Here is a 12,633-nt window from a genome sequence, read left to right as displayed (position 1 = left end):
TCTGAATCATGGAACATTGTGTTTATTATGACACATGTCACCATCTGGGGGATCCGAAGGAATGTTTACCTGACAGCTGTCAGGTAAACCTTAGATGATGTGTATTATCATATTCATTTTGTATTCAAACACATGGATATGTGCAAACAGCAGTTGGCAGTCAGTTCCCAAATGTACACATTTTATATGCCAGCTTACAATATGAAAGAGTTAATGCTAAACATTTAGTGAAGAATTGAAGATGGTTTGTTATGTAAACTGGTGAAAATGGTTGAAATCAAAGATCTTTCGTTATCAGATTCAATATAGGGCAATTAATACAGCTTTCTGTATTAATGCTTTTAAATAGTTGTCTCGCTGTTATACGACCCTCTCACATGATCTTAATGAAGTTGTATTATATATTACAATAGGATACGCAGATTAATGAGGAAATAATGCCCATTTTCACAAGATGATTACAATTGCAATATTTGCAGTCGTCTAAAGTAAGAATATTTTCCTCTAACGGTAATTATCTTTTTTGGTTTCAGTTAACAGACAAACTGGTTCTCAGCCAGACTGTTTATCCACATGTCACACGACAATCCCTGCCAAGCATGTATCTGTGACACCAATCACATTCAAAATGCATCATCACTTTTTTTTTTAAGTTTGATGTTCTTGATCAAAACCAAATTACAGAATTGAATTTTGAAAATACTGTAGCAATGAGAGTTAGATGAGATTGTTTTTCTTCAAAGGTAGCCACTGCAATCATCTGCTGCTTTCTTTTCAAAGTCTCAAATGCATCCATCTTTTAATGAAATGATCTCTGCGATGTGACTTGTGAAGACGGAATTATTTAGTTCAGGGCCAAAGTCACAGTCTACTTTTTCCTCCTTTCTTTTTTTGATCAAGTAAGCTAGATGATTTGTCTGCAGGAAAACACTTTTCAAAACAATATTTAAAAGGTGAGGCTGGTGGAATTCTATATTTTTAAAAGACAGGAAGAGCACGAAAGAAATATTTATCCACAACGTAAATTAGTTCCCAGCAGTTTTAGGACATCAACTTTAAAGCGCTGCGTGCCATAGACAGGATAGATACGTTGGAGAGTATTAAGAGTTGGGCTAACACATTGTTGGTTTTGGGATTTGTTGGCACACAACAACAGGTGTAGTTTCAGTAAATCTGTATATTATTATGATATACAGCCATACAGAAAAAACAACAGAAGGTGAGACTTATTGGAATGTTTAGTCCAGATGCACCAACAGTATAAATTGCACTAAAAATTGTAATTAAACATGGATACAAGTGTGTTTTGTGTCATGCTTGCTTGTAGGCACAGCAAAAGTCAGTGTTTACCAAAACCCCAAACATTAAGCTCCGTTGACGTAGAAATATCGGGTGAGATGCAACAGCAAAGTAGAGGATAAGAGGTGAGATACTGTGGTTCCTGCTCACCTTGCCAGATGGCAGCACATAATTAGAAAAGGGAAAGAGGAAAGAAGATTACATTTAACACCTGTCTGCACTGCTTGAGGGAGACATCAATCTAATAGTTTGCATCACGGCAGAGCAGTTCTAGAAATCAGAGCTTCTTGAAGATGGTTTGAATAATATCAGAGAGGGGGGGAAGGGAGAGACACTGCCGAGTGATTATTCAGGTAATTAGATGGAAATAGGAATCATTTGAATGAGAGCCTCATGGCATGAAGAATGCCTCCGCTGTGTCTCAAGTACAGGTGTGTACTGAAGTCAGAGCACGTATGTGTGTCCAGTGAAAACCTTGTACCTTTAAGAAATAGTTCACTATTTTGGGGAAATACACAAATAAAATGTTCTGCTAGAAATAGATGTGAAGATTGATACCATCCTCTTGTCTAAGAGTGGTATCAATCTTTTCCTCTAAATCTCAGCAAGAAAATGAATATGAAGATATTCCCCAAAGTGTAAATATGTTTATTTTTAAAGGAGAAATGCATTTACATAAATTTTAAAAAGACAGTGTTTACCTAAGATAAATAAAAGTTGGTATTTAGAGATTCAAGGTGTTCACCCACAAACAGCATCTGAAAATAAATGAAGTATACTGTGTTTGTCTCCAAACCTAAAACAAGTCAAGGATTGGTTATTGCTGAACATTTTGGCAGAACATAGGAAATCCACCTTAAGCCGTCACCTCCCAAATATCTGGATGAAATGAACCACTAAAGGTCACATTGTTAAAAACAAGAGCAACATTTAGTATGAGCTGTTTCAACATGGTTGTTGAACAAATAAGTTATTTACAGGGTCACTTACAAGCCTGTCTCTTGGGCACACACAGAGACATGGATGCCTGGGATTGCTGGAGAGCCTGGTGTGAGTGTGACCTCCCCACTGTCGGATTCCTCCGACTGCCAGGCTACATTGCAGTCTGCCAGGTGCTTGAGACCCAGTGTGGGGGTGAATGGCCCCTTTCAGCGCTCAGGCCGACTGGAGGGGGCACATGCTGGGGAGTCTAGGGGACTGACGTCACGTGTCAAGTGCAGGTTACACGGCATTCACGGCATGGGAGCAAGAATCTGCCTGGGATGCTGGGAATAGTTTTACTGATAGTTTGTCTCATTAAAGTCCACTGACTTATCTCATCTGCAAATGCAGTGAATACATACTAAGATGATCTTTGTATCTTTCTATCAATTTAAAACCAGTAAACACAGTTCTCATTCTAATAGAGTAAAATAGCCAAAAAAGGCTCGGCACTGTAAAAGTATAAGAAACAACTTTCTATCCTTCACTTGTCAGTCGACCTTTAATGAGACGGCTTGGCTTAAAGTATTCTGGGCAGTGTGACCCCATTGGAGAAGGGAAGAGGCTATATCCGGACTGACTGTGTACTGTATCTGTGTATGTACTGTAGCTCCAGGTTGTGTAACAGCAACATTTGAAGAGACGTTGCATGATGAACCACCAGCCTTTTTGTTGTTCTGATTCACATTTGACTTATGGTGTTTCTGCAGGTTTTCTCAGGTATTCTGGCCAGGTGCTGTGTTGTTGAATGTGCTTGGCTCTGGATATGCAGGCACTAAACCATGACATTGATTCATCCTTGCAGAGTCCTTGTAGCGTAATGAAGCAAAGCCACACAATAGCCACAAGCATACCAGTGAGCAAATATAATACCTTTTGTTAATCCTTTATCTAAACCTGCGTCTCACCTCTCTCCTCAGTCCCTCGGAACCATGGCCATAACACCGTCCTTGGTGTTGACTTTGACATTGAGCTCGGCAACACGGCAGATGAAGCCAAGGACGATCCAGGTAAACACAAGACATTTGACAGAGACAATCAGCAGCAGCCCTCAAACGGTGACGAACGAGCCACATTTGCATTGCACTGACAATCAACTCCTGCAGTGGTTGCTGCCGAGGCGAAGACATTATAGTGGCCAGATGTGCTTTGATAGGCCTTTCACCAGGAGGTGACACATGACATCTGGCCATATCCATTGAAATAATGGCTCACAGCTCAAAACGGCCAGACTTTTCCACTTTTCACATTATGCTTGCTTGATTGCTTGACTGCTTGAATGATTAATTGATCATCAAGTACATCAGTGCTCCGCTCATGAGCTCCATAGTACTCAGTGTACAGTTCCTACAGCAACTATAAGAAAACAGCTTTTGTGAAGAGACAGCATTTTATGTGTCATATTTGTTTGATGTGATTTATTAATGTCAATGGTATGCAGATTATATTGCCTAATGGTTTAGTTATGTGTTTATTTTGGCTCACGATGAATCATTTTCTATGCAGTGTCAAGTGAGAAGGCCTTTTTATTGGCTCAGGAAATGAACTGAGAAGTGTTTTGCGGAAACCTTACTTGATACAAAATGATGGATGTTATTCTTATCTTCGAACCAATTTGTACAGCAATGCATGGATGATGCCACAACTGCATTCCTATAATGTTATTGTCAAGACATCATCACTGGGAAAGAAATCATCAGTCTTTGTGACTATAGTGTATTTTGTTATGGTGGAGGGTAGACATAGAATAGGTTATATGTGTAGAATTCACACAGCAGGGCTAATGTGAAGCATTGCAAAATGCTAAATGAAACCTCTTTGCATGTATGTGCGTCCTGCACGCCTCTGAAAAGTGTGTTTTGTTATCTTCAGAGTCGGGGTATCTGAGCTGCTCCTTTGATGATGGTCTGTGTGGTTGGATCAGGGACAGAGATGGAGACCTGCATTGGGAGACAACGCCTGATCCGTCAGGTAATTCAAGGGCCATTCTCACTCACACAAGGAACATTGTTTATTTTAGAGTCAGTAAATGGAAATGAGAATAGCTGCGTTCCTTCACTGACAATGCGTACATATGCAAACACACAGCGTCAGACAATGTAAGCAGCTTCAGTTTTGTTCTGCTCAATTACAGGTCAAGATGAAAATTACTTGAGGGAAGTACTTTGTCTTGTATGCGGATTAGTGCTTTGCTCTACAAAGCGATGCAAATGAGAAACGGATTATGTGACCCGTCAGCGATACCTGTGGCTCACATAAAATGGGAACACAACACTGTTTTTCTTGGGGTCCAGACAAGGAGAAAACGTGATGAATTATGTTGAGAGGACTCATTAGACACGGTGTGAAGACTAAACAGTGCTGCGTACTGGCACTGTTTACGCAACACTAACTACAACCGGCTTCTTCTGCCAACTGGCCTAATCTAGCAGGTACTAGTGTGTTTCCAGAGTCTCATTTCAGCCAAGTTTGTGCTCCCTCATTAGAGGAAATAAAGATTTTTACTTAGACCTTTACGTTCCCTGGACAAAAAGTGATGCCATTTAAGAGGCAACATTTCAGTTTTCAGTAGCATGTAGTGAATATAATTAATCAGAACATTCAAATACTATCTTATTTATGGGAATGTGTGTGTCCACCTATGTATGGCTTTTGCTACATTTCCGGTGCGTTTTGAAGCAAGTAACTATTTACTGTTCATCACTTTACGTTCTTTTGATAGACAGCCACTGGCTAACACTCATGGCTGTTAGAAGATTGGCACAGATTTGGAGGGGCTCATAACATATGCAGAAAGCATCTGTGGCCTACAGATACGTATCGCACCCCCTGTGGTTAACACCAGCCCTACACAGATCTGCTAGATAAGCAAAATGCATCAGCATTAATCAGCTATTACCCAGAAGCGCTTTGACTTTTAGTTCTTTTATTACTAACTAATGCATGAATTAATGAAAATAAATCTATTTGCCACCGGCAAATGGCTGTACTTTGAGGTGACGAAATATAAGTGGGTCAAGTCTTTTTCAAATGTCTATTTTTTCACACTTTCCCTTCTACATATTCTACACTACTGTCAAACTGTCAGACCTATTGTAGTAAAAGGCCATGCTGCTTGTTTAGGTTTATTTTTTGGCTGTGCTGACACCCAAATACAATGAGTGAATGGATGTATTTCATTGCTCAATTTAAAAAAAATTAAGTTATTTATTAGTGCTGTAATTAATTAGAAATGTGTAATTTCTTGTCTGTTTAATTTTGTCTACTTCAACTAACTTTGTTTCAAATAAGTTTAGGTTTCAGTAAATATGAGAAATAATACTTAATTTAGTAAAAAAAAAAAAAGTACAAGTGTGGTGCAACCCGGCAAGGATGCAGCATACTGACGGCAGGATGGAACATTCCATAGTGCTACTTTTTCTAAGATACAATTCAATGTTGCCCCTTATTGACTAAAGTTATATGTTCTGTGTGTTTTCATTAATTGACTGTAATGTCCGTCATTTACCTCCCAAGGTGGAAGGTACCTCACCATTCCCGAGGTAGGCAACAAGAGGACTGGACGAGGGGCACGGCTGGTCCTCCCACTCACCCCTCCCTGGAACGATGGCAATCTGTGCCTGTCGTTCCGGCACAAGCTGGCAGGCCACCACGTGGGTATGCTGCAAGTGTTTGTGAAGAAGGGAAAGCAGTACAGTCCAGCAGTCTGGGGCCGGACAGGTGGAAATGGCTGGAGGCACACCCAAATCACACTATGGGGCACAGGCCTGGAAAGTGTAAGTATAATTATTTCAAAATTCACTCATACAATGAGAATTTTTAATGATTGTTTCTCCAGACATTTTGGAAGTAAGTCAAATGTTTGTATTCCTGTTAATGAAAAATGAATCCCGAGCAGTAGTCTGCATTTCGAGGGTGCATATGCAAAATGTTAGATTGACGGCCGCTTTGAGTAAATAGAGGTCAGTGATAGTAACCTCAGTGTGCACGTTGCTGCTGTTCACCAGGTGATCCTGAAGGGGGAGCGTGGGCGAGGCAGGAGCGGCGAGATGGCTGTGGACGACATAACCCTGAGGAAAGGCTCCTGCACAGAGGAGCACAATCTGAGGAGACTCTGACTGACAGAACATAAAAAGGCAGAAAGAAAACAAGAGGGAAAATCATCTCAAAGAGAACTGACTCTGTTTTGACATCCCCTCACTCTGCCTGGCCTCTCGCTGATTGCCCCCGTCACCCCTCCCAGCCATTCTGTGAACGATATCCAAAAAGTTGTGTGTCTACAGAACAGTGAGTTTCTCCTTTTGACTGTCCATGAATACAAAGACTCAATTGAAATGTCATGTGCGCATCCCAGCAGCACACCCCTCTTCTCAGACACCCTCTCACTCCATAACCTTGTTAGCATAAAACCTGCATGAACCAACTTACGATGGAAATGTCCTCCACCTAACAGCAGTGGCAGCCTTCCAGCCACACCGCTGAGAGGCCCACGTTCACTTCAATTCTTCCTGTTGAGAGGATCGTTCCCTCACTTAGCAGTCTGCTTTTACCTTGCTTTGATCCTTTAGCCACAAGCCATTGCTTTTTATTTGCTGGTATACATTTCTTTGGGGTTTAGAGATTTTAAAAAAATAACATTATGTAAAAGACAAATTATAAATGTCATAATTTCTTCCTAGATCCAAAGTAAACATCAAGAGGGTCAATTAGCCTTGCCTTTATTGATCTTTTTTTTTTTTGTCACAGTATTAAAAAGATCTGTTTGGTAGAAGAGGTTTAAAATGTAGCACCTTTTCTACCCTGATCTTTTATATAAGCCTCCTAAAGTTGTTCTATGGTCATTATTTTTTTTTAAGATGCTCAAAATGTCAAACAGAATCGGTGTATGATTTTTGACACTTGCAAATCAACACTTAGTTTCTATTAAACAGTATGTGCTTTGTTATATTAAGTGCAGTTTGTTATAACGACGATACCAACAGATTTTAAGGCTTTCAAAAATGGTATTATTGTAAATGTAATCGTGTGTACATACTCTGAAAATCTACAATCCCATTTGTTGTGTGGTTTATACGTTATGTAAATTCATACATTGATATTAATTGGATTTCGAAATGGTTGGTATTTCAACTTTCACTTAACGAACATGTATACAGATGGAAACCTTGTGTAGTGCCAGGCTGTGTATGTCAATGTCAATGTGTTATGATAAAAGGCTCTGTCTGTAACTTGCAAAGCACATAGTTGCATATCGTATGCTGTGATAATGAAGGGCATCGGCTGGAATTTTAAGGTTTTCTGTATGCATGGGTGCATCCACCAAATTCAGATTTATCCAGACCAGTATGTAAATAAAATTAATTTGACTGATATTTTATGAAACAAAGCATGATTTTTTTTCTTATCCCAGTAGCTGACAGCAACACAGTGTTTAAAAAAAGAAGTAAAATATGTATTGATGAGCAGGTCCCTATATTGTTTGTATTGTTCTGTTTGTATGAGCACACAGTGAGAGCACAGGGATAACAGCACTTCTTGCTATAAAAGATGGCATTCTTCTAACTAAAGAGGGGAAGAAGAGTAAGAGAAGAGTCATTTGATCTTATTGTAACAATGCTGGTTTCATAATGTTAAAAACAAGATCATGTTCACACATCATGTTCACACATCATGTTCACTAAAACCCAATATTTCTCTAATTTACCTAAGTGGAATGACTTGCTTGCTTTATACAGCACTACCACAAAATCTAATTAACACTCTCCCAACAAGTGAGTTCACAACATTTGTCTCTAATCAGTGTCTGTACTTTTTAAAGGCCACTTTGCTTTATTTGGCACTATTTGAAACTAGAATAATAGTTAACTTCTAAGATTCCTTTTATATAACAAAAATAATGTATTATTTCAGCATTGGAGACTTACAAATCCTGTTGTTGGGATCTGGCAGGAGCGTGTTTGGTTATCAGCAAATATGAAAAACTAAAGACTGAGATGGGTAGCAAAACCTATATGTGTGTATGAGTATGTGTGCGTGTGTGTGGGTTAGTTAAACAATAAAGGAAAAGGAAAGAACCTGCTCAGCGATAAATCCTCCGTATGGCAGTGGGGAGTCCTCGGAAGTTAAGGGAATTTTTCTTCCATACAACCGGCAAATGTCGACTTGATTGGGAAGAGAATTTGTCCTCCTCTTCCTCTGAAGAATGTTTTTCTTCCTTCTGCAGGCAAGTTGTCCGCTTCTCTTTCGGGATCCAAAACAGTCTATTGTTCGACCAGTGAATGTAGAACTATTGCTAGGTTTTCTTAAAAGCAACAATGTTGTGCGCGTCGCTTTTCATGCAAATCGAATCGCGTGGGATTGCTCCGAGCTGCAGGTAACGCAGATTTTTATAGTCTCAGTGACGTCCCAGGGAGCCCCCTGTGGTGCCTGTGGCCCTCGTCCAATGAGACCCCAGTGTTGAGTTTGGACCAAAAATCACACGTAGGTGAGACTTAACGTCTGGTCGGGCTTGGTGTGATTTTAACCCAAACTAGAACATTTTGCAAGAAATTTTGACAGTGTGGCTTCAACTGCCCGAAGACGTCGCAATATTTCAATCAGGAGAGACTTGTTTTATAGTTCAACAATGATTTATTACACATGCAAATATGAAAAGTGCAAAGTCTTTGGCGATTGGACTCCATCATGAAGTACTATCACCGAGGGTAGGGATACTGCGGTCCAATAGGCCTAATCCCCCCTGGAGTCCAGACACTGGTGGTGGTGGTGAAGGGAGTTGCTCCAATCTGATGATGAATCAGGAGCATGAATGTGATGCTGACTGGAGGTGACTGGGGTGGAGGAGGGTCGCGTCTGCTTAGCTGAAATGACAACTGACAGCAGCAGAGAGAACACTTTTAAAGTTGACCGCACAGATATGATTGGCTTAAGGAAACTGTGCCGCATCTGGTTGGATAGTTAAAAGTGCACGCCCCCAATCAGCTGATAGAGTAATTACAAGGAGAGGAGAGACAGAGATTACCCGTTAGTGTCTTCCTGACTGAACTTGCGCTTGAGCTCCATATATACATGTCAATATTACCGGTAGTATAATTGAGGTTCAATTGAGATATCGCTTCTCTCTTTTCTGCATTTTAGATTAATACTCGTGGATTGAATCTTGTATTCGTGATGGACAGTCCACAATTGGCTCCCATCATTTCTGTATTTGAGATATGTACCTTAGGAAATTGCATTTCTGTATTTGTGATGGAAAAACTTGAACTTAACATTTCTTAACACAAACCTCATTCTGAGCTTCATGTTAAGATACAGTTACTCCATGGGGCTTTTATTTTGAAAGGGTGGAACTGGGTTGGGGAGAGAGGGGAGAGGAGACAGAATCATAATGTGACTGAATTCACTGAATATCTCCAAGTCATGTGTGTGTGTAGTGTCTCAGTGTCTATGTGTGTTTAACACACACACACACACACACACACACACAGGAAAACAGAAAATGAATCAAATTTCTGTTCAAATAAGGTCTGCACTTTTGATATTAGATCTGTCTCAAAACAGATGATTCTCCTAAATCCTGTCACTGACCTGTGATGAAATACCTTAAAAAATCAGAATTTTCCATCTGGACAGCTTATTTGGGACCAAAAGGGCAAGCAAACAGTCCCCTTATTAAGATAAACCACCATAGCAAAAAGAAATTCCTGAGGGCAGAGCCAATAGCTAACACAATTGTGTGTATTCGCCTGTATCTTTGTGTTTGTAAATGTGTGTTTTCCTTTGTGTGTTTTCCAAATTATCTCTTGAAGGATAGCAAAGTCAGGCATTTCTCTCTCTTTTCTCACAAGCATGCACCCATACACATATAAAGTGGCAGAGCACACAGTAAGAGAAGGAAATATCAAACACATTTTCAGTTCATGAAGAATAAAGCATGAAGCCTCTGGCTGAATGAAGGTGAAGGACCTCCTCAGACTCTGTTACGCTTGTTCCATGGAAACAAGAAATCTATCAGTGCTAATGGGACATTAATGAATGCCACACGAGGTGATTAATGGTGAGGTTAAATATGAGGGAATGTTCACAGAGCTAAACAGTAAGAAGAGAAACAAGGAATGGAAAAAGGTTACTTATAAACATCAATTTATTTGTTTGCATTTATTTTCTAAATTGCCACTGTATTACCATTTGAATACTAGCTCATTTTTGGAAGTGCTTAGTGTTACATTCCATAAAGCTGAAGGAGGTAAAGGACATTCAACCACAATCAATCTGTTTTTCTTGTCAGTTGAGTGCCCATTTTCTGACCTTTTGTTAATCTTTTACTGCAGTTACTCAAGAGCAGTCTGGTCAGTTTTAGCTACCTACCCAGATCCCTTTACAGAAGATTCATGTTGAGGTGTTTATCAGCAAACACATTGATGAATATAATGAATAATCCTCAGATTCGTCTGTCTGTTATCTCACAGATTAATCCATCACTATGAAAAAAAGTACTCTGTGTACCTAACAATGCTGAAGTCAGACAGTAGATCTGCACGCTGTTGGAGCTCCCGGTAGATTTCATTTAACAGAGCGTTTCGATGTAACAAAGATGTTTGTTAGAAATTGTCGAGTTATCAAGGAGCTTATCAGTTATCTGTCATGCTGAGGTAGAGGTCTTCCATATTAGGCTGGCAATGACTCAACAGAGAAGCATTGGTTCTCAAAGAGGGCCGTAGCTGACATTAATTGGGGATAAAGAAAGAGAGAAAGAAGAGAAAAATAATAACCATGAATCACAATGAAAATGGCATTGGCAAAAGAAATAAGAACTAACATTAAATGTTTTTTCTCACCAATCTATTAGTCTAATCTTTTAAAAATAATTTCATGAAGCGTCTCTCTTACCTGACCAAGATGCTCCTGTGATGAACTGCTCTCTTGATGTAAGTTGTAGTGGACGTCCACCGAGACTTTATAAAGCTGAAATGTCTATGACTCAATCTGATGTAATCAACTTCTTTCAGGAACTGCTCTCTCCAATAGTAATAGTATAACACTACATATGTACCATATGTCATGGAGCAGATAAGATTCTAGAGGAGGACTCTGAGTCACGTTGACACTCCCCAGCAAGATTTCTTCCATTGAAAAGACTATTGCCCCTCTTGAAAAGATGTTTAAAATAGTTTTTTTTAGCAACTATTTGAAGACGTTGATTGAACGTTCACGTTAAGACTAGATTTTAACGGGATATGCAATGCAACATTTTTTCTTCTTCTAATGCTAAAAATAGTATATCTTTATTTTAGATGTTGACAAAGAAACCACATAAACATTTCTCAGTTGAAAGTCAACATTTCAAATCCCAGTGAAATATGGTCTAGACGTGAACGTTTGATCGTCTTCAAATAGTCTTTTGAACCCCTTTTAAATGTAAAAATGCTCACAGTAAAATACAGTATGTAAAATTATTTCTGGCATTTAGAATGTTTAGAAACGGGCACGTTTATTACTGGAGGAGGGGAGGTATGTATGCTATTATGTTGAATTACTTTAAGAGCTCTCTAGGAAGCAGTGTTCTAGTGTATGTGTCTGGGGCTTTTATGGTGAAGGCTAAAACGGAAAGAAGGGAAGAGGAAAAAGGTTCTTGTGGTGTGTGTGTGAAAAGAGAAAAAAGGGGTTGGCTTCTTGGTGCAGACTACGGAGCCCCGTGTTATTATTTTATTACTATTATAAAGTATAGGCGCAACATAACCCTCGGCTACACTAGAGTATTACAAAGTGGAATTATTATACTAAATTCTGGCACGGACGAAGATATTATGTTTGTTCTTTCTTTTTGAGAAACAAAAACTGTACTATGATGGAACGGCACGTCATCAGCCGTATGGAGAAGGGGATCTCGTATGGCTGCATAATCTTACGGAGGACCGCATGAAACTTGCTCCCCACTGGAAGGGACCCTACAGGGTCCTGGCTGTGTGGGACTCTCAGGAGGAACTCATCTATCGTATTGGCAGTCCTCTGGACCTCCACGCACCGGAGCAGGTTGTTCATTATGATAGACTGAAACCTTACACTTTGCTACGGCCTGCTGGTTCTTCAAGTAGCCTCCCGGCTTCTCCTCACCATGCTCCTTCGCTGCAGGACAAGGGGTCACCAGAGGGGGGACTATGGGGTGGAGGAGCCATGGTGCACAGGGACTGTTTTTGGTTACTGGTACCAGTGAACCACAACAGACTGTCTCGTTCTAAGAGAGTTGTGAGACAACCAGCATATTTAAAGGACTTTGTCACTTATCGCTAACTGATTTGTGAGTGGTAAATGTGTGAATATGTCTTTTAACATGTTTTCTTCATTGTAGCACCA

At 39.8% G+C, this 12,633-nt stretch overlaps 1 protein-coding gene across 2 annotated transcripts in view; it reads left to right on the top strand.

Moving 5' to 3' along the window:
- Positions 1 to 7,639, top strand: part of npnta (nephronectin a) — a 44,143-nt gene extending 36,504 nt beyond the window's left edge. For both annotated transcript variants that reach the window (XM_079158991.1, XM_079158990.1), the window contains 4 exons: positions 3,201 to 3,290; positions 4,153 to 4,251; positions 5,797 to 6,056; positions 6,288 to 7,639. In XM_079158991.1, the coding sequence (XP_079015117.1) occupies positions 3,201 to 3,290; positions 4,153 to 4,251; positions 5,797 to 6,056; positions 6,288 to 6,398 (560 nt within the window). In that variant the 3' untranslated portion in view covers positions 6,399 to 7,639. The remainder of the gene's footprint in view (positions 1 to 3,200; positions 3,291 to 4,152; positions 4,252 to 5,796; positions 6,057 to 6,287) is intronic.
- Positions 7,640 to 12,633: the final 4,994 nt, after the last annotated feature.

Source organism: Pholis gunnellus (assembly GCF_910591455.1).
Source record: "Pholis gunnellus genome assembly, chromosome: 5".
NCBI lineage: Eukaryota > Metazoa > Chordata > Actinopteri > Perciformes > Pholidae > Pholis > Pholis gunnellus.
The sequence above is the reverse complement of the archived record's forward strand: the minus strand, read 5'-3'. Positions and strand labels throughout refer to the sequence as shown.